Source organism: Leptodactylus fuscus, chromosome 2 (genome assembly GCF_031893055.1).
Source record: "Leptodactylus fuscus isolate aLepFus1 chromosome 2, aLepFus1.hap2, whole genome shotgun sequence".
Taxonomy (NCBI): Eukaryota; Metazoa; Chordata; class Amphibia; order Anura; family Leptodactylidae; genus Leptodactylus; species Leptodactylus fuscus.
In genome coordinates, this window is record NC_134266.1 from 7,962,259 (window position 1) to 7,986,527 (window position 24,269).

A 24,269-nucleotide genomic window follows, 5' to 3' on the forward strand; every position below is an offset into this window, starting at 1 on the left:
CATCACATCAGATAGTGCAGAAGCGGCAGCTCAACAATACCCACATGCAGATGGATGGACCAGTGCTGGTTCAGGATCTGCTGCTGGGTATGGTGGACGTTCCAGCCTTGGCTATCAGTGGTTCAGGTGTGAACTGGGACTGTAATTATTCTATTTTGGATCTGTCTGTACCTTCTTCCTTCTCTGGTTGACTATCCCTGGCTTCTCGGGGTGAAAAGAATACCTTAGATGGAGACTAATAAATAAAAGAATCGCCTTTAATAGGCTTCCAGCTGTCATGAAAGTAGTTTACTACCCCACCAACTTGCTAAGGGGGAACAGTGATCCTAGGCAACATGGCAGCCACTCTTCTGATGCCTTTAGTGGACTCTGATCATTGGTATGGCCCAGTGTTGTGTATGATGCTGACATTATGGTATTTCCTTCTGTGTCTCTTAGAGACTTTTCCAGCTCTGACTTGTGCAGAGGATTCTTATACCACCCCTGATCATTCTTATACCACCCCTGATCATTCTTATACCACCCCTGACCATTCTCATACCACCCCTGACCATTCTTATACCTGACCATTCTTATACCACCCCTGACCATTCTTATACCACCCCTGACCATTCTTATACCACCCCTGACCATTCTTATACCACCCCTGACCATTCTTATACCTGACCATTCTTATACCACCCCTGACCATTCTTATACCACCCCTGACCATTCTTATACCACCCCTGATCATTCTTATACCACCCCTGACCATTCTCATACCACCCCTGACCATTCTCATACCACCCCTGACCATTCTTATACCTGACCATTCTTATACCACCCCTGACCTTTCTTATACCACCCCTGATCATTCTTATACCACCCCTGACCATTCTTATACCACCCCTGACCATTCTTATACCACCCCTGATCATTCTTATACCACCCCTGACCATTCTCATACCACCCCTGACCATTCTCATACCACCCCTGACCTTTCTTATACCACCCCTGATCATTCTTATACCACCCCTGACCATTCTTATACCACCCCTGACCATTCTTATACCACCCCTGACCTTTCTTATACCACCCCTGACCATTCTTATACCACCCCTGATCATTCTTATACCACCCCTGACCATTCTTATACCACCCCTGACCATTCTTATACCACCCCTGATTATTCTTATACCACCCCTGATCATTCTTATACCACCCCTGACCATTCTTATACCACTCCTGCCCATTCTTATACCACCCCTGACCATTCTTATACCACCCCTGACCATTCTTATACCACCCCTGACCATTCTTATACCTGACCATTCTTATACCTCCCCTGACCATTCTTATACCTGACCATTCTTATACCACCCCTTACCATTCTTATACCACCCCTGACCATTCTTATACCTGACCATTCTTATACCACCCCTGACCATTCTTATACCTCCCCTGACCATTCTTATACCACCCCTGACCATTCTTATACCACCCCTGACCATTCTTATACCTGACCATTCTTATACCACCCCTGACCATTCTTATACCACCCCTGACCATTCTTATACCACCCCTGATCATTCTTATACCACCCCTGACCATTCTTATACCACCCCTGACCATTCTTATACCACCCCTGATCATTCTTATACCTCCCCTGACCATTCTTATACCACCCCTGACCATTCTTATACCACCCCTGACCATTCTTATACCACCCCTGACCAGCACAGATTAGATCTTCGGTATAACAGATCAGATGATTCTACTTCAATAATGACTTAGTTTACAAGTTAATGTGTGAACAAGGGCTGACATTTATTGTCTTTGCGGAATATCTGCAAGACTTGATCGGGATTTTTGCCTCTTCTTCAGCTCCGGATGAATCTTCTAAAAACGAAATATGGGGTCTTCCCTACTCCTCCCCAATTGGTAGTTATTCAGACTTGGTTTCCCTCCAGTATGAGGCAGAGGTACAAATATCCTCAGATGACAGTACTGACCTCCTCCAAGATCAACCTAAGGAGAAACACAACATGTTACCGAGAAGATATGGAGATCCCCAGTCATTGGGGTGATCTCTGAAGCAGCTTTTCTCCGATGCATGTAATATGGGGAGGGGCTGAAGTTCTTCGGTGCCACCACAGTATAGTGGACAACCATCCATTTTATAGGAAGTACAGATCCGCTGCTGACATGAGCAGGACCAGAGCCGCTTCCACTCCCCCATCACTGCTATAGCCTCATTGATTCAGCTGTTCTGTGCAGGGTCTGGGAGTTGGACCCCACAGATCACCGATGACCCATCCTGTAGTTACATATGAGACAATCTACAGAATTAACATCTATACAATAGAGTCATATCTGTCTGGAGAAGGCCAAGCGGTGTTGTGATAGAGAAATGTCTCTCTATAGTACAGATCTGTTTTCCTCCTCCCCTTTCCATAGACTTCTATTGTCCATATTTGCATACAACCTTCCAGGGGCCGTATCTTATGAATGAGTAGATGGATTTCAAAAAGAAAGATGGCAAATTATTGAGGGGCAGTACAAAAATCAAGTGATGTTATGGCAATGGGCTTATAGGACTTAGGACGGGTCCCCTTAATATGATCTTTGCACAGCAGTACTATATAGGGCCCGACACAGCCCTGACCTCACTTACCTTCACATAGTAGTTTGTTCCGGCAACCACTTGACTTTTGTAGCTGATGGCCTCAAACTTTGAGACATTAAGAGCAGTTTTTCTCAGAAATTCAGGTTTTACCTAATATTAAGGACAATAGAAAATTTACATATAAAAAAATTCTAAAACCAGATTTTTATAACAGAGAAAGTGAATGAAGCCGAATACACGGCACAGGAAAGCCATGGTCAAGAGGGAAGGGCAAAACCACAAAGGAAAGGGTAACAAGTTCTCGGCCCTTCCTGCTGCTGTGATATAGATCAAGGTTGTCTCCCATAGTCAGTACAGGAGTCACCCCCAGGCCATGAGGTCTCAGCGGCCATTTTTTATTTTGATGTGTGTGAACTTCAGGAGATACAGGCTATGGCGACATCTTTCATAGATTGACACATTTAGACTGCTCTCACACTAGATATCTGAGGTATTTCAGTGCAACAGAATGAATACGGATGTAGCAGAGTGAATGATCACAGGGATATCATGTCGGTGCAATCCTTCATGTGGTCAGCTTTTCATTTGAATTGCCAGGCGGTCCCTGTGTTCATTTGCATGTCAGGAGATGCCTGGTGATTCATATGAATAGACGACAACTCTCACCTCTCCACCCTACCTAATACTGAACTGTTAACATCAATTCATCATGGAGACTGCTGATAATTTGTATGCTGTCAGTACTTCCAAAAGCTGAGGGTGGAGAGGGTATACTTGTACTACCCAGCTTTCTGAGGTACTAATTCAGCATGCCACAGGTCAGCTACCTCCATGGCGAATCAACTGCTACACTATAATGTGATCAGGTTACTCCCACACCTTATACACACCCCGCATTATAAATGTGTATGTACAGGATCAGTAATGCAGAGAGGAAGCTGATGTTACCCCAGGATATATATATAAAACACTCTCTATATCTGTATCTACAGTGTCTATCTATCTCTATATCTCACTCTATCTATCTATCATCTATCTATCTATCTATCTATCTATCTATCTCCTATCTATCTATCTCCTATCTATCTATCTATCTATCTATCTATCTATCTATCTATCATCTATCTATCTCCTATCTATCTATCTATCTATCTATCTATCTATCTATCTATCTCCTATCTATCTATCTATCTATCTCATATCTATCTATCTCCTATCTATCTATCTATCTATCTATCTATCTATCTCCTATCTATCTATCTCCTATCTATCTATCTATCTATCTATCCATCTATATATCTCCTATCTATCTATCTATCTATCTATCTATCTATCTTCTATCTATCTCCTATCTATCTATCTATCTATCTATCTATCTATCTATCTATCTCATATCTATCTATCTCCTATCTATCTATCTATCTATCTCCTATCTATCTATCTATCTATCTATCTATCTATCTATCTCCTATCTATCTATCTATCTATCTTCTATCTATCTATCTATCTATCTATCTCATATCTATCTATCTTCTATCTATCTATCATCTATCTATCTATCTATCTCCTATCTATCTATCTATCTATCTATCTCCTATCTATCTATCTATCTATCTATCTATCTATCTATCTCCTATCTATTTATCTATCTATCTATCTATCTATCTATCTCCTATCTATCTATCTATCTATCTTCTATCTATCTATCTATCTATCTATCTATCTATCTATCTTCTATCTATCTATCTATCTATCTATCTCATATCTATCTATCTTCTATCTATCTATCATCTATCTATCTATCTATCTATCTATCTCATATCTATCTATCTATCTATCTATCTGTCTATCATCTATCTATCTATCTATCTATCTATCTCCTATCTATCTTCTATCTATCTATCTATCTATCTATCTCATATCTATCTATCTATCTATCTATCTATCTCCTATCTATCTATCTATCTGTCTATCATCTATCTATCTATCTATCTATCTATCTATCTCCTATCTATCTATCTATCTATCTATCTATCTATCTATCTATCTCCTATCTATCTATCTATCTATCTATCTCCTATCTATCTATCTATCTATCTATCTATCTATCTATCTCCTATCTATCTATCTCCTATCTATCTATCTATCTATCTCCTATCTATCTATCTATCTCCTATCTATCTATCTATCTATCTATCTATCTATCTATCTATCTCCTATCTATCTAGCTATCTATCTTCTATCTATCTATTTATCTATCTATCTATCTATCTATCTATCTATCTCCTATCTATCTATCTATCTTCTATCTATCTATTTATCTATCTATCTATCTATCTATCTATCTCCTATCTATCTATCTATCTCCTATCTATCTATCTATCTATCTATCTATCTATCTCCTATCTATCTATCTATCTCCTATCTATCTATCTATCTATCTATCTATCTATCTATCTATCTCCTATCTATCTATCTCCTATCTATCTATCTATCTCCTATCTATCTATCTATCTATCTATCTATCTCCTATCTATCTATCTCCTATCTATCTATCTATCTATCTATCTATCTATCTATCTCCTATCTATCTAGCTATCTATCTTCTATCTATCTATCTATCTATCTATCTCCTATCTATCTATCTCCTATCTATCTATCTATCTATCTATCTCCTATCTATCTATCTATCTATCTATCTCCTATCTATCTATCTATCTATCTATCTCCTATCTATCTATCTATCTATCTATCTATCTCATATCTATCTATCTATCTATCTATCTATCTCCTATCTATCTATCTATCTATCTATCTCCTATCTATCTATCTATCTCCTATCTATCTATCTATCTATCTATCTATCTCCTATCTATCTATCTCCTATCTATCTATCTATCTCCTATCTATCTATCTATCTATCTATCTCCTATCTATCTATCTCCTATCTATCTATCTATCTATCTATCTATCTATCTATCTATCTCCTATCTATCTAGCTATCTATCTTCTATCTATCTATCTATCTATCTATCTCCTATCTATCTATCTCCTATCTATCTATCTATCTATCTATCTCCTATCTATCTATCTATCTATCTATCTATCTATCTCCTATCTATCTATCTATCTATCTCCTATCTATCTATCTATCTATCTATCTATCTCATATCTATCTATCTATCTATCTATCTATCTCCTATCTATCTATCTATCTGTCTATCATCTATCTATCTATCTATCTATCTATCTATCTCCTATCTATCTATCTATCTATCTATCTATCTATCTCCTATCTATCTATCTATCTATCTCCTATCTATCTATCTATCTATCTATCTATCTATCTATCTATCTATCTATCTCCTATCTATCTATCTCCTATCTATCTATCTATCTATCTCCTATCTATCTATCTATCTCCTATCTATCTATCTATCTATCTATCTATCTATCTCCTATCTATCTAGCTATCTATCTTCTATCTATCTATTTATCTATCTATCTATCTATCTATCTCCTATCTATCTATCTATCTTCTATCTATCTATTTATCTATCTATCTATCTATCTATCTCCTATCTATCTATCTATCTCCTATCTATCTATCTATCTATCTATCTATCTCCTATCTATCTATCTATCTCCTATCTATCTATCTATCTATCTATCTATCTATCTATCTATCTATCTCCTATCTATCTATCTCCTATCTATCTATCTATCTCCTATCTATCTATCTATCTATCTATCTATCTATCTATCTCCTATCTATCTATCTCCTATCTATCTATCTATCTATCTATCTATCTATCTCCTATCTATCTAGCTATCTATCTTCTATCTATCTATCTATCTATCTATCTCCTATCTATCTATCTCCTATCTATCTATCTATCTATCTATCTCCTATCTATCTATCTATCTATCTATCTCCTATCTATCTATCTATCTCCTATCTATCTATCTATCTATCTATCTATCTATCTATCTCATATCTATCTATCTATCTATCTATCTATCTATCTATCTGTCTATCTCCTATCTATCTATCTATCTCCTATCTATCTAGCTATCTATCTTCTATCTATCTATCTATCTATCTATCTATCTATCTATCTCCTATCTATCTCCTATCTATCTATCTATCTATCTATCTATCTATCTCCTATCTATCTATCTATCTATCTCCTATCTATCTATCTATCTATCTATCTATCTATCTCCTATCTATCTATCTATCTATCTCATATCTATCTATCTATCTATCTATCTATCTATCTGTCTATCTCCTATCTATCTATCTATCTATCTATCTCCTATCTATCTATCTCCTATCTATCTATCTATCTATCTATCTATCTATCTATCTATCTATCTATCTATCTCATATCTATCTATCTATCTATATCCTATCTATCTATCTATCTATCTCCTATCTATCTATCTATATATCTTCTATCTATCTATCTATCTATCTATCTCCTATCTATCTATCTATATATCTTCTATCTATCTATCTATATATCTATCTATCTATCTATCTATCTCCTATCTATCTGTATATCTTCTATCTATCTATCTATCTATCTATCTTCTATCTATCTATCTATCTATCTATCTATCTATCTCATATCTATCTATCTATCTATATCCTATCTATCTATCTATCTATCTATCTATCTCCTATCTATCTATCTATCTATATATCTTCTATCTATCTATCTATATATCTATCTATCTATCTATCTATCTATCTCCTATCTATCTGTATATCTTCTATCTATCTATCTATCTATCTCCTATCTATCTGTATATCTTCTATCTATCTATCTATCTATCTATCTATCTATCTATCTATCTATCTCCTATCTATCTATCTATCTATCTATCTCCTATCTATCTATCTATCTCATATCTATCTATCTATCTATCTATCTATCTCCTATCTATCTATCTATCTATCTATCTATCTATCTATCTATCTATCTATCTATCTCCTATCGATCTGTATATCTTCTATCTATCTATCTATCTATCTATCTATCTATCTCCTATCTATCTATCTCCTATCTATCTATCTATCTATCTATCATCTATCTATCTCCTATCTATCTATCTATCTATCTATCTATCTATCTATCTATCTATCATCTATCTATCTCCTATCTATCTATCTATCTATCTATCTATCTCCTATCTATCTATCTCATATCTATCTATCTATCTATCTCCTATCTATCTGTATATCTTCTATCTATCTATCTATCTATCTATCTATCTATCTATCTATCTGTCTCCTATCTATCTATCTATCTATCTATCTACCTATCTATCTATCTCCTATCTATCTGTATATCTTTTATCTATCTATCTATCTATATATCTATCTATCTATCTATCTATCTATCTCCTATCTATCTGTATATCTTCTATCTATCTATCTATCTATCTATCTATCTATCTATCTGTCTGTCTCCTATCTATCTATCTATCTATCTATCTATCTATCTACCTATCTATCTATCTCCTATCTATCTGTATATCTTCTATCTATCTATCTATCTATCTATCTATCTATCTATCTATCTATCTACCTATCTATCTCCTATCTATCTGTATATCTTTTATCTATCTATCTATCTGTCTATCTCATATCTATCTATCTATCTATCTCCTATCTATCTGTATATCTTCTATCTATCTATCTATCTATCTATCTGTCTGTCTCCTATCTATCTATCTATCTATCTATCTATCTATCTATCTACCTATCTATCTCCTATCTATCTGTATTTCTTTTATCTATCTATCTATCTATCTATCTGTCTATCTCATATCTATCTATCTATCTATCTATCTATCTCCTATCTATCTGTATATCTTCTATCTATCTATCTCCTATCTATCTATCTATCTATCTATCTATCTCCTATCTATCTATCTTCTATCTCCTATCTATCTATCTATCTATCTATCTATCTATCTATCTGTCTGTCTCCTATCTATCTATCTATCTATCTATCTACCTATCTATCTATCTCCTATCTATCTGTATATCTTTTATCTATCTATCTATCTATCTATCTATCTATCTCCTATCTATCTAGCTATCTATCTTCTATCTATCTATTTATCTATCTATCTATCTATCTATCTATCTCCTATCTATCTATCTATCTTCTATCTATCTATTTATCTATCTATCTATCTATCTCCTATCTATCTATCTATCTCCTATCTATCTATCTATCTATCTATCTATCTATCTCCTATCTATCTATCTCCTATCTATCTATCTATCTCCTATCTATCTATCTATCTATCTATCTCCTATCTATCTATCTCCTATCTATCTATCTATCTATCTATCTATCTATCTATCTATCTCCTATCTATCTAGCTATCTATCTTCTATCTATCTATCTATCTATCTATCTATCTCCTATCTATCTATCTCCTATCTATCTATCTATCTATCTATCTATCTATCTCCTATCTATCTATCTATCTATCTATCTATCTCCTATCTATCTATCTATCTATCTCCTATCTATCTATCTATCTATCTATCTCATATCTATCTATCTATCTATCTATCTATCTATCTATCTATCTATCTGTCTATCTCCTATCTATCTATCTATCTATCTCCTATCTATCTAGCTATCTATCTTCTATCTATCTATCTATCTATCTATCTATCTATCTATCTATCTATCTCCTATCTATCTATCTATCTATCTCCTATCTATCTATCTATCTATCTCCTATCTATCTATCTATCTATCTATCTATCTATCTATCTCCTATCTATCTATCTATCTATCTCATATCTATCTATCTATCTATCTATCTATCTATCTGTCTATCTCCTATCTATCTATCTATCTATCTATCTATCTATCTATCTATCTATCTCCTATCTATCTATCTCCTATCTATCTATCTATCTATCTCCTATCTATCTATCTATCTCCTATCTATCTATCTATCTATCTATCTATCTATCTATCTATCTATCTCCTATCTATCTAGCTATCTATCTTCTATCTATCTATTTATCTATCTATCTATCTATCTATCTCCTATCTATCTATCTATCTTCTATCTATCTATTTATCTATCTATCTATCTATCTATCTCCTATCTATCTATCTATCTCCTATCTATCTATCTATCTATCTATCTATCTATCTCCTATCTATCTATCTATCTCCTATCTATCTATCTATCTATCTATCTATCTATCTATCTATCTCCTATCTATCTATCTCCTATCTATCTATCTATCTCCTATCTATCTATCTATCTATCTATCTCCTATCTATCTATCTCCTATCTATCTATCTATCTATCTATCTATCTATCTATCTATCTATCTCCTATCTATCTAGCTATCTATCTTCTATCTATCTATCTATCTATCTATCTCCTATCTATCTATCTCCTATCTATCTATCTATCTATCTATCTCCTATCTATCTATCTATCTATCTATCTCCTATCTATCTATCTATCTCCTATCTATCTATCTATCTATCTATCTATCTATCTCATATCTATCTATCTATCTATCTATCTATCTATCTATCTATCTGTCTATCTCCTATCTATCTATCTATCTCCTATCTATCTAGCTATCTATCTTCTATCTATCTATCTATCTATCTATCTATCTATCTATCTCCTATCTATCTCCTATCTATCTATCTATCTATCTATCTATCTCCTATCTATCTATCTATCTATCTCCTATCTATCTATCTATCTATCTATCTATCTATCTCCTATCTATCTATCTATCTATCTCATATCTATCTATCTATCTATCTATCTATCTATCTGTCTATCTCCTATCTATCTATCTATCTATCTATCTCCTATCTATCTATCTCCTATCTATCTATCTATCTATCTATCTATCTATCTCATATCTATCTATCTATCTATATCCTATCTATCTATCTATCTATCTCCTATCTATCTATCTATATATCTTCTATCTATCTATCTATCTATCTATCTCCTATCTATCTATCTATATATCTTCTATCTATCTATCTATATATCTATCTATCTATCTATCTATCTCCTATCTATCTGTATATCTTCTATCTATCTATCTATCTATCTATCTTCTATCTATCTATCTATCTATCTATCTATCTATCTCATATCTATCTATCTATCTATATCCTATCTATCTATCTATCTATCTATCTATCTATCTCCTATCTATCTATCTATCTATATATCTTCTATCTATCTATCTATATATCTATCTATCTATCTATCTATCTATCTCCTATCTATCTGTATATCTTCTATCTATCTATCTATCTATCTCCTATCTATCTGTATATCTTCTATCTATCTATCTATCTATCTATCTATCTATCTATCTATCTATCTCCTATCTATCTATCTATCTATCTATCTCCTATCTATCTATCTATCTCATATCTATCTATCTATCTATCTATCTATCTCCTATCTATCTATCTATCTATCTATCTATCTATCTCCTATCGATCTGTATATCTTCTATCTATCTATCTATCTATCTATCTATCTCCTATCTATCTATCTCCTATCTATCTATCTATCTATCTATCATCTATCTATCTCCTATCTATCTATCTATCTATCTATCTATCTATCTATCTATCTATCATCTATCTATCTCCTATCTATCTATCTATCTATCTATCTATCTATCTATCTATCTCCTATCTATCTATCTCATATCTATCTATCTATCTATCTCCTATCTATCTGTATATCTTCTATCTATCTATCTATCTATCTATCTATCTATCTATCTGTCTCCTATCTATCTATCTATCTATCTATCTATCTATCTATCTATCTATCTACCTATCTATCTATCTCCTATCTATCTGTATATCTTTTATCTATCTATCTATCTATATATCTATCTATCTATCTATCTATCTATCTATCTCCTATCTATCTGTATATCTTCTATCTATCTATCTATCTATCTATCTATCTATCTGTCTGTCTCCTATCTATCTATCTATCTATCTATCTATCTATCTACCTATCTATCTATCTCCTATCTATCTGTATATCTTCTATCTATCTATCTATCTATCTATCTATCTATCTATCTATCTACCTATCTATCTCCTATCTATCTGTATATCTTTTATCTATCTATCTATCTGTCTATCTCATATCTATCTATCTATCTATCTCCTATCTATCTGTATATCTTCTATCTATCTATCTATCTATCTATCTATCTATCTATCTGTCTGTCTCCTATCTATCTATCTATCTATCTATCTATCTACCTATCTATCTCCTATCTATCTGTATTTCTTTTATCTATCTATCTATCTATCTATCTGTCTATCTCATATCTATCTATCTATCTATCTATCTATCTATCTATCTCCTATCTATCTGTATATCTTCTATCTATCTATCTCCTATCTATCTATCTATCTATCTATCTATCTCCTATCTATCTATCTTCTATCTCCTATCTATCTATCTATCTATCTATCTATCTATCTATCTGTCTGTCTCCTATCTATCTATCTATCTATCTATCTATCTATCTATCTACCTATCTATCTATCTCCTATCTATCTGTATATCTTTTATCTATCTATCTATCTATCTATCTATCTCCTATCTATCTAGCTATCTATCTTCTATCTATCTATTTATCTATCTATCTATCTATCTATCTATCTCCTATCTATCTATCTATCTTCTATCTATCTATTTATCTATCTATCTATCTATCTCCTATCTATCTATCTATCTCCTATCTATCTATCTATCTATCTATCTATCTATCTCCTATCTATCTATCTCCTATCTATCTATCTATCTCCTATCTATCTATCTATCTATCTATCTCCTATCTATCTATCTCCTATCTATCTATCTATCTATCTATCTATCTATCTATCTCCTATCTATCTAGCTATCTATCTTCTATCTATCTATCTATCTATCTATCTATCTCCTATCTATCTATCTCCTATCTATCTATCTATCTATCTATCTATCTATCTATCTATCTCCTATCTATCTATCTATCTATCTATCTCCTATCTATCTATCTATCTATCTATCTCCTATCTATCTATCTATCTATCTATCTCATATCTATCTATCTATCTATCTATCTATCTATCTATCTGTCTATCTCCTATCTATCTATCTATCTATCTCCTATCTATCTAGCTATCTATCTTCTATCTATCTATCTATCTATCTATCTATCTATCTATCTCCTATCTATCTCCTATCTATCTATCTATCTATCTCCTATCTATCTATCTATCTATCTCCTATCTATCTATCTATCTATCTATCTATCTATCTCCTATCTATCTATCTATCTATCTCATATCTATCTATCTATCTATCTATCTATCTATCTATCTATCTATCTGTCTATCTCCTATCTATCTATCTATCTATCTATCTCCTATCTATCTATCTCCTATCTATCTATCTATCTATCTATCTATCTATCTATCTCATATCTATCTATCTATCTATCTATATCCTATCTATCTATCTATCTATCTATCTATCTCCTATCTATCTATCTATATATCTTCTATCTATCTATCTATCTATCTCCTATCTATCTGTATATCTTCTATCTATCTATCTATCTATCTATCTATCTCCTATCTATCTATCTATCTATCTTCTATCTATCTATCTATCTATCTATCTATCTATCTCATATCTATCTATCTTCTATCTATCTATCATCTATCTATCTATCTATCTCCTATCTATCTATCTATCTATCTATCTCCTATCTATCTATCTATCTATCTATCTATCTATCTCCTATCTATTTATCTATCTATCTATCTATCTATCTATCTCCTATCTATCTATCTATCTATCTTCTATCTATCTATCTATCTATCTATCTATCTATCTATCTTCTATCTATCTATCTATCTATCTATCTATCTATCTATCTCATATCTATCTATCTTCTATCTATCTATCATCTATCTATCTATCTATCTATCTATCTATCTATCTCATATCTATCTATCTATCTATCTATCTGTCTATCATCTATCTATCTATCTATCTATCTATCTCCTATCTATCTTCTATCTATCTATCTATCTATCTATCTATCTCATATCTATCTATCTATCTATCTATCTATCTATCTATCTCCTATCTATCTATCTATCTGTCTATCATCTATCTATCTATCTATCTATCTATCTCCTATCTATCTATCTATCTATCTATCTATCTATCTATCTATCTCCTATCTATCTATCTATCTATCTCCTATCTATCTATCTATCTATCTATCTATCTCCTATCTATCTATCTCCTATCTATCTATCTATCTATCTCCTATCTATCTATCTATCTCCTATCTATCTATCTATCTATCTATCTATCTATCTATCTCCTATCTATCTAGCTATCTATCTTCTATCTATCTATTTATCTATCTATCTATCTATCTATCTCCTATCTATCTATCTATCTTCTATCTATCTATTTATCTATCTATCTATCTATCTATCTCCTATCTATCTATCTATCTCCTATCTATCTATCTATCTATCTATCTATCTATCTATCTATCTCCTATCTATCTATCTATCTCCTATCTATCTATCTATCTATCTATCTATCTATCTATCTCCTATCTATCTATCTCCTATCTATCTATCTATCTCCTATCTATCTATCTATCTATCTATCTATCTATCTCCTATCTATCTATCTCCTATCTATCTATCTATCTATCTATCTATCTATCTCCTATCTATCTAGCTATCTATCTTCTATCTATCTATCTATCTATCTATCTATCTCCTATCTATCTATCTCCTATCTATCTATCTATCTATCTATCTCCTATCTATCTATCTATCTATCTATCTATCTATCTCCTATCTATCTATCTATCTATCTCCTATCTATCTATCTATCTATCTCATATCTATCTATCTATCTATCTATCTATCTATCTATCTATCTGTCTATCTCCTATCTATCTATCTATCTCCTATCTATCTAGCTATCTATCTTCTATCTATCTATCTATCTATCTATCTATCTCCTATCTATCTCCTATCTATCTATCTATCTATCTATCTATCTCCTATCTATCTATCTATCTATCTCCTATCTATCTATCTATCTATCTATCTATCTATCTATCTCCTATCTATCTATCTATCTATCTCATATCTATCTATCTATCTATCTATCTATCTATCTATCTGTCTATCTCCTATCTATCTATCTATCTATCTATCTATCTCCTATCTATCTATCTCCTATCTATCTATCTATCTATCTATCTATCTATCTATCTATCTCATATCTATCTATCTATCTATATCCTATCTATCTATCTATCTATCTCCTATCTATCTATCTATATATCTTCTATCTATCTATCTATCTATCTATCTATCTATCTATCTCCTATCTATCTGTATATCTTCTATCTATCTATCTATCTATCTATCTATCTATCTCCTATCTATCTGTATATCTTCTATCTATCTATCTATCTATCTATCTATCTATCTATCTATCTCCTATCTATCTATCTATATATCTTCTATCTATCTATCTATCTATCTATCTATCTATCTATCTATCTCCTATCTATCTGTATATCTTCTATCTATCTATCTATCTATCTATCTATCTATCTATCTTCTATCTATCTATCTATCTATCTATCTATCTATCTATCTCATATCTATCTATCTATCTATATCCTATCTATCTATCTATCTATCTATCTCCTATCTATCTATCTATCTATATATCTTCTATCTATCTATCTATATATCTATCTATCTATCTATCTATCTCCTATCTATCTGTATATCTTCTATCTATCTATCTATCTATCTCCTATCTATCTGTATATCTTCTATCTATCTATCTATCTATCTATCTATCTATCTATCTATCTATCTCCTATCTATCTATCTATCTATCTATCTCCTATCTATCTATCTATCTCATATCTATCTATCTATCTATCTATCTATCTATCTCCTATCTATCTATCTATCTATCTATCTATCTATCTATCTATCTATCTCCTATCTATCTATCTATCTCCTATCTATCTAGCTATCTATCTTCTATCTATCTATTTATCTATCTATCTATCTATCTCCTATCTATCTATCTATCTATCTATCTATCTCCTATCTATCTATCTATCTATCTATCTCCTATCTATCTATCTATCTATCTATCTATCTATCTATCTCCTATCTATCTATCTATCTCCTATCTATCTATCTATCTATCTATCTATCTATCTATCTATCTATCTCCTATCTATCTATCTCCTATCTATCTATCTATCTATCTATCATCTATCTATCTCCTATCTATCTATCTATCTATCTATCTATCATCTATCTATCTCCTATCTATCTATCTATCTATCTATCTATCTATCTATCTATCTCCTATCTATCTATCTCATATCTATCTATCTATCTATCTCCTATCTATCTGTATATCTTCTATCTATCTATCTATCTATCTATCTATCTGTCTCCTATCTATCTATCTATCTATCTATCTATCTACCTATCTATCTATCTCCTATCTATCTGTATATCTTTTATCTATCTATCTATCTATATATCTATCTATCTATCTATCTATCTATCTATCTCCTATCTATCTGTATATCTTCTATCTATCTATCTATCTATCTATCTATCTATCTGTCTGTCTCCTATCTATCTATCTATCTATCTATCTACCTATCTATCTATCTCCTATCTATCTGTATATCTTCTATCTATCTATCTATCTATCTATCTATCTATCTACCTATCTATCTCCTATCTATCTGTATATCTTTTATCTATCTATCTATCTGTCTATCTCATATCTATCTATCTATCTATCTCCTATCTATCTGTATATCTTCTATCTATCTATCTATCTATCTATCTATCTATCTATCTATCTGTCTGTCTCCTATCTATCTATCTATCTATCTATCTACCTATCTATCTCCTATCTATCTGTATTTCTTTTATCTATCTATCTATCTATCTATCTGTCTATCTCATATCTATCTATCTATCTATCTATCTATCTCCTATCTATCTGTATATCTTCTATCTATCTATCTCCTATCTATCTATCTATCTATCTATCTATCTCCTATCTATCTATCTTCTATCTCCTATCTATCTATCTATCTATCTATCTATCTATCTATCTATCTATCTGTCTGTCTCCTATCTATCTATCTATCTATCTATCTATCTATCTATCTATCTACCTATCTATCTATCTCCTATCTATCTGTATATCTTTTATCTATCTATCTATCTATCTATCTATCTATCTCCTATCTATCTAGCTATCTATCTTCTATCTATCTATTTATCTATCTATCTATCTATCTATCTATCTCCTATCTATCTATCTATCTTCTATCTATCTATTTATCTATCTATCTATCTATCTTCTATCTATCTATCTATCTCCTATCTATCTATCTATCTATCTATCTCCTATCTATCTATCTCCTATCTATCTATCTATCTCCTATCTATCTATCTATCTATCTATCTCCTATCTATCTATCTCCTATCTATCTATCTATCTATCTATCTATCTATCTCCTATCTATCTAGCTATCTATCTTCTATCTATCTATCTATCTATCTATCTATCTATCTATCTCCTATCTATCTATCTCCTATCTATCTATCTATCTATCTATCTATCTATCTATCTCCTATCTATCTATCTATCTATCTATCTCCTATCTATCTATCTATCTATCTCCTATCTATCTATCTATCTATCTATCTATCTATCTCATATCTATCTATCTATCTATCTATCTATCTATCTATCTATCTATCTGTCTATCTCCTATCTATCTATCTATCTCCTATCTATCTAGCTATCTATCTTCTATCTATCTATCTATCTATCTATCTATCTATCTCCTATCTATCTCCTATCTATCTATCTATCTATCTCCTATCTATCTATCTATCTATCTATCTATCTCCTATCTATCTATCTATCTATCTATCTATCTATCTCCTATCTATCTATCTATCTATCTATCTCATATCTATCTATCTATCTATCTATCTATCTATCTATCTGTCTATCTCCTATCTATCTATCTATCTATCTCCTATCTATCTATCTCCTATCTATCTATCTATCTATCTATCTATCTATCTATCTCATATCTATCTATCTATCTATCTATATCCTATCTATCTATCTATCTATCTCCTATCTATCTATCTATATATCTTCTATCTATCTATCTATCTATCTCCTATCTATCTGTATATCTTCTATCTATCTATCTATCTATCTATCTATCTATCTCCTATCTATCTGTATATCTTCTATCTATCTATCTATCTATCTATCTATCTCCTATCTATCTATCTATATATCTTCTATCTATCTATCTATCTATCTATCTATCTATCTATCTATCTATCTATCTATCTATCTCCTATCTATCTGTATATCTTCTATCTATCTATCTATCTATCTATCTATCTTCTATCTATCTATCTATCTATCTATCTATCTATCTATCTCATATCTATCTATCTATCTATATCCTATCTATCTATCTGTCTATCTCCTATCTATCTATCTATCTATCTATCTATATATCTTCTATCTATCTATCTATATATCTATCTATCTATCTATCTATCTATCTATCTCCTATCTATCTGTATATCTTCTATCTATCTATCTATCTATCTATCTATCTCCTATCTATCTGTATATCTTCTATCTATCTATCTATCTATCTATCTATCTATCTATCTCCTATCTATCTATCTATCTATCTATCTATCTCCTATCTATCTATCTATCTCATATCTATCTATCTATCTATCTATCTATCTATCTATCTATCTATCTCCTATCTATCTATCTATCTATCTATCTATCTATCTCCTATCGATCTGTATATCTTCTATCTATCTATCTATCTATCTATCTATCTATCTCCTATCTATCTATCTCCTATCTATCTATCTATCTATCTATCATCTATCTATCTCCTATCTATCTATCTATCTATCTATCTATCTATCATCTATCTATCTCCTATCTATCTATCTATCTATCTATCTATCTATCTATCTATCTCCTATCTATCTATCTCATATCTATCTATCTATCTATCTCCTATCTATCTGTATATCTTCTATCTATCTATCTATCTATCTATCTATCTATCTGTCTCCTATCTATCTATCTATCTATCTATCTATCTACCTATCTATCTATCTCCTATCTATCTGTATATCTTTTATCTATCTATCTATCTATATATCTATCTATCTATCTATCTATCTATCTCCTATCTATCTGTATATCTTCTATCTATCTATCTATCTATCTATCTATCTGTCTGTCTCCTATCTATCTATCTATCTATCTATCTATCTATCTACCTATCTATCTATCTCCTATCTATCTGTATATCTTCTATCTATCTATCTATCTATCTATCTATCTATCTATCTATCTACCTATCTATCTCCTATCTATCTGTATATCTTTTATCTATCTATCTATCTGTCTATCTCATATCTATCTATCTATCTATCTATCTATCTATCTCCTATCTATCTGTATATCTTCTATCTATCTATCTATCTATCTGTCTGTCTCCTATCTATCTATCTATCTATCTATCTACCTATCTATCTCCTATCTATCTGTATTTCTTTTATCTATCTATCTATCTATCTGTCTATCTCATATCTATCTATCTATCTATCTATCTATCTCCTATCTATCTGTATATCTTCTATCTATCTATCTCCTATCTATCTATCTATCTATCTATCTATCTATCTATCTATCTATCTCCTATCTATCTATCTTCTATCTCCTATCTATCTATCTATCTATCTATCTATCTATCTATCTATCTATCTATCTATCTGTCTGTCTCCTATCTATCTATCTATCTATCTATCTCCTATCTATCTATCTATCTATCTATCTATCTATCTATCTCCTATCTATCTATCTATCTATCTATCTATCTCCTATCTATCTATCTATCTATCTATCTATCTATCTATCTCCTATCTATCTATCTATCTCCTATCTATCTATCTATCTATCTATCTATCTCCTATCTATCTAGCTATCTATCTTCTATCTATCTATTTATCTATCTATCTATCTATCTATCTATCTCCTATCTATCTATCTATCTATCTATCTATCTCCTATCTATCTGTATATCTTCTATCTATCTATCTATCTATCTATCTATCTATCTGTCTGTCTCCTATCTATCTATCTATCTATCTATCTATCTACCTATCTATCTCCTATCTATCTGTATATCTTTTATCTATCTATCTATCTATCTATCTATCTATCTGTCTATCTCATATCTATCTATCTATCTATCTATCTATCTATCTATCTATCTATCTCCTATCTATCTGTATATCTTCTATCTATCTATCTCCTATCTATCTATCTATCTATCTATCTATCTATCTATCTCCTATCTATCTATCTTCTATCTCCTATCTATCTATCTATCTATCTATCTATCTATCTATCTATCTATCTGTCTGTCTCCTATCTATCTATCTATCTACCTATCTATCTATCTCCTATCTATCTGTATATCTTTTATCTATCTATCTATCTATCTATCTATCTATCTATCTCCTATCTATCTATCTATCTCCTATCTATCTATCTATCTATCTATCTCCTATCTATCTATCTATCTATCTATCTCCTATCTATCTATCTCCTATCTATCTATCTATCTATCTATCTATCTCCTATCTATCTATCTATCTCCTATCTATCTATCTATCTATCTCCTATCTATCTAGCTATCTATCTTCTATCTATCTATTTATCTATCTATCTATCTATCTCCTATCTATCTATCTATCTATCTATCTATCTATCTATCTATCTATCTCCTATCTATCTTCTATCTATCTATCTATCTATCTATCTCATATCTATCTATCTATCTATCTATCTATCTATCTCCTATCTATCTATCTATCTATCTATCTGTCTATCATCTATCTATCTATCTATCTATCTCCTATCTATCTATCTATCTATCTATCTATCTATCTATCTGTCTATCATCTATCTATCTATCTATCTCCTATCTATCTATCTATCTATCCATCTATCTCCTATCTATCTATCTATCTATCTATCTATCTCCTATCTATCTATCTATCTATCTATCTATCTATCTATCTCCTATCTATCTATCTATCTATCTATCTATCTATCTCCTATCTATCTATCTATCTATCTATCTATCTATCTCCTATCTATCTATCTCCTATCTATCTATCTATCTATCTATCTACCTATCTATCTCCTATCTATCTCTTATCTATCTATCTCCTATCTATCTATCTATCTATCTATCTATCTTCTATCTATCTATCTATCTATCTATCTATCTATCTATCTATCTCCTATCTATCTATCTATCTCCTATCTATCTATCTATCTATCTATCTCCTATCTATCTATCTATCTATCTATCTATCTATCTATCTCCTATCTATCTATCTATCTATCTATCTATCTATCTATCTCCTATCTATCTATCTCCTATCTATCTATCTATCTATCTATCTATCTATCTATCTCCTATCTATCTATCTCCTATCTATCTATCTATCTATCTATCTATCTCCTATCTATCTATCTATCTATCTATCTATCTATCTCCTATCTATCTATCTATCTATCTCCTATCTATCTATCTATCTATCTCCTATCTATCTATCTCCTATCTATCTATCTATCTATCTATCTATCTATCTATCTATCTCCTATCTATCTATCTATCTATCTCCTATCTATCTATCTATCTATCTATCTATCTCCTATCTATCTAGCTATCTATCTTCTATCTATCTATTTATCTATCTATCTATCTCCTATCTATCTATCTATCTATCTATCTATCTCCTATCTATCTATCTCCTATCTATCTATCTATCTATCTATCTATCTATCTATCTATCTCCTATCTATCTAGCTATCTATCTTCTATCTATCTATCTATCTATCTATCTATCTATCTATCTCCTATCTATCTATCTCCTATCTATCTATCTATCTATCTCCTATCTATCTATCTATCTATCTATCTATCTATCTATCTATCTATCTCCTATCTATCTATCTATCTATCTATCTCCTATCTATCTATCTATCTGTCTATCTCCTATCTATCTATCTATCTATCTATCTATCTATCTCCTATCTATCTATCTCCTATCTATCTATCTATCTATCTATCTATCTTCTATCTATCTATCTATCTATCTATCTATCTATCTATCTATCTCATATCTATCTATCTATATCCTATCTATCTATCTATCTCCTATCTATCTGTATATCTTCTATCTATCTATCTATCTATCTATCTCCTATCTATCTGTATATCTTCTATCTATCTATCTATCTATCTATCTATCTATCTATCTATCTCCTATCTATCTATCTATCTATCTATCTATCTATCTATCTATCTATCTCCTATCTATCTATCTATATATCTTCTATCTATCTATCTATCTATCTATCTATCTATCTATCTATCTCCTATCTATCTGTATATCTTCTATCTATCTATCTATCTATCTATCTATCTATCTATCTATCTCCTATCTATCTGTATATCTTCTATCTATCTATCTATCTATCTATCTATCTCCTATCTATCTGTATATCTTCTATCTATCTATCTATCTATCTATCTCCTATCTATCTATCTATATATCTTCTATTTATCTATCTATCTATCTATCTCCTATCTATCTATCTATATATCTTCTATCTATCTATCTATCTATCTATCTATCTATCTCCTATCTATCTATCTATCTATCTATCTATCTCCTATCTATCTGTATATCTTCTATCTATCTATCTATCTATCTATCTATCTACCTATCTATCTCCTATCTATCTGTATATCTTTTATCTATCTATCTATCTATCTATCTATCTATCTATCTCCTATCTATCTATCTCCTATCTATCTATCTATCTATCTATCTATCTATCTATCTATCATCTATCTATCTCCTATCTATCTATCTATCTATCTATCTATCTATCTATCTATCTATCATCTATCTATCTCCTATCTATCTATCTATCTATCTATCTATCTATCTATCTATCTCCTATCTATCTATCTCATATCTATCTATCTATCTATCTCCTATCTATCTGTATATCTTCTATCTATCTATCTATCTATCTATCTATCTATCTATCTGTCTGTCTCCTATCTATCTATCTATCTATCTACCTATCTATCTATCTCCTATCTATCTGTATATCTTTTATCTATCTATCTATCTATCTATCTATCTATCTATCTATCTATCTCCTATCTATCTGTATATCTCCTATCTATCTATCTGTCTGTCTCCTATCTATCTATCTATCTATCTATCTATCTATCTACCTATCTATCTATCTCCTATCTATCTGTATATCTTTTATCTATCTATCTATCTATCTATCTCCTATCTATCTGTATATCTTCTATCTATCTATCTATCTATCTATCTATCTATCTACCTATCTATCTCCTATCTATCTGTATATCTTTTATCTATCTATCTATCTATCTATCTATCTATCTATCTATCTATCTGTCTATCTCATATCTATCTATCTATCTATCTCCTATCTATCTGTATATCTTCTATCTATCTATCTATCTATCTATCTATCTATCTATCTATCTATCTGTCTGTCTCCTATCTATCTATCTATCTACCTATCTATCTCCTATCTATCTGTATATCTTTTATCTATCTATCTATCTATCTATCTCCTATCTATCTGTATATCTTCTATCTATCTATCTCCTATCTATCTATCTATCTATCTATCTATCTATCTATCTATCTATCTATCTATCTATCTCCTATCTATCTATCTTCTATCTCCTATCTATCTATCTATCTATCTATCTATCTATCTATCTATCTATCTATCTCATATCTATCTATCTATCTATCTATCTATCTATCTATCTATCTCCTATCTATCTATCTATCTATCTATCTATCTATCTATCTATCTCCTATCTATCTATCTATCTATCTATCTATCTATCTATCTGTCTCCTATCTATCTATCTATATATACTGTATATACCCCAGGAGGTACTTACCAAGTTACAATAATCTTGTATTTCTCGGGTAGCCGAATGTTCTGCGCCCAATCCTCCAGGCAGAATTGGGGGGTGTCCAGAGTCACACTTATGTTGTGCACCGTCCATTCTGAGTGTTAGCTCTGCAGACTAATCCTAGGACACGTCCTCACCTGCTTATATATCCGTAGAGCGCACCACCTAACACTTTGGGTGGGGTGTTATCTGATCTCTTTGTTCACACTTTGCTTTAGTTATTGGGAATGTTTTTCTTCCTCTGTCTCATCCGTGTCCCCGGTTCCCCCTGCGTCTGGTATGAGCCACCTGAACCCGTGTATATGAGGGTGCGGCTGTCACAGGGTAGATCTGCCTGTACATTACACACATCGTAGCGACATTGTTCATCAACCTGAA

At 31.2% G+C, this 24,269-nt stretch overlaps 1 protein-coding gene across 1 annotated transcript; it reads right to left on the reverse strand.

Annotated features, from left to right (window-relative positions):
- Positions 1-1,752: 1,752 nt before the first annotated feature.
- On the reverse strand, positions 1,753-23,993 carry LOC142194292 (cystatin-A-like). Its single transcript, XM_075263334.1, has 3 exons — positions 23,877-23,993; positions 2,654-2,755; positions 1,753-2,007 (listed from the first exon to the last, which is right to left on the reverse strand). The coding sequence occupies exons 1-3, from the start codon at positions 23,982-23,984 to the stop codon at positions 1,879-1,881; spliced, it is 339 nt and encodes a 112-aa protein (XP_075119435.1). The 5' UTR covers positions 23,985-23,993; the 3' UTR covers positions 1,753-1,878.
- Between the last annotated feature and the right edge of the window lie 276 nt (positions 23,994-24,269).

Coding starts and splice junctions, on each gene's coding strand:
- LOC142194292 (XM_075263334.1), bottom strand. CDS start 23,984: ATGGACGGTGCACAACATAAGTGTGACTCTGGACACCCCCCAATTCTG. Junction 2,756..23,876: donor TACAAGATTATTGTAACTTG/GTAAGTACCTCC, acceptor CCTTAATATTAG/GTAAAACCTGAATTTCTGAG. Junction 2,008..2,653: donor GAACAAACTACTATGTGAAG/GTAAGTGAGGTC, acceptor GTTTCTCCTTAG/GTTGATCTTGGAGGAGGTCA.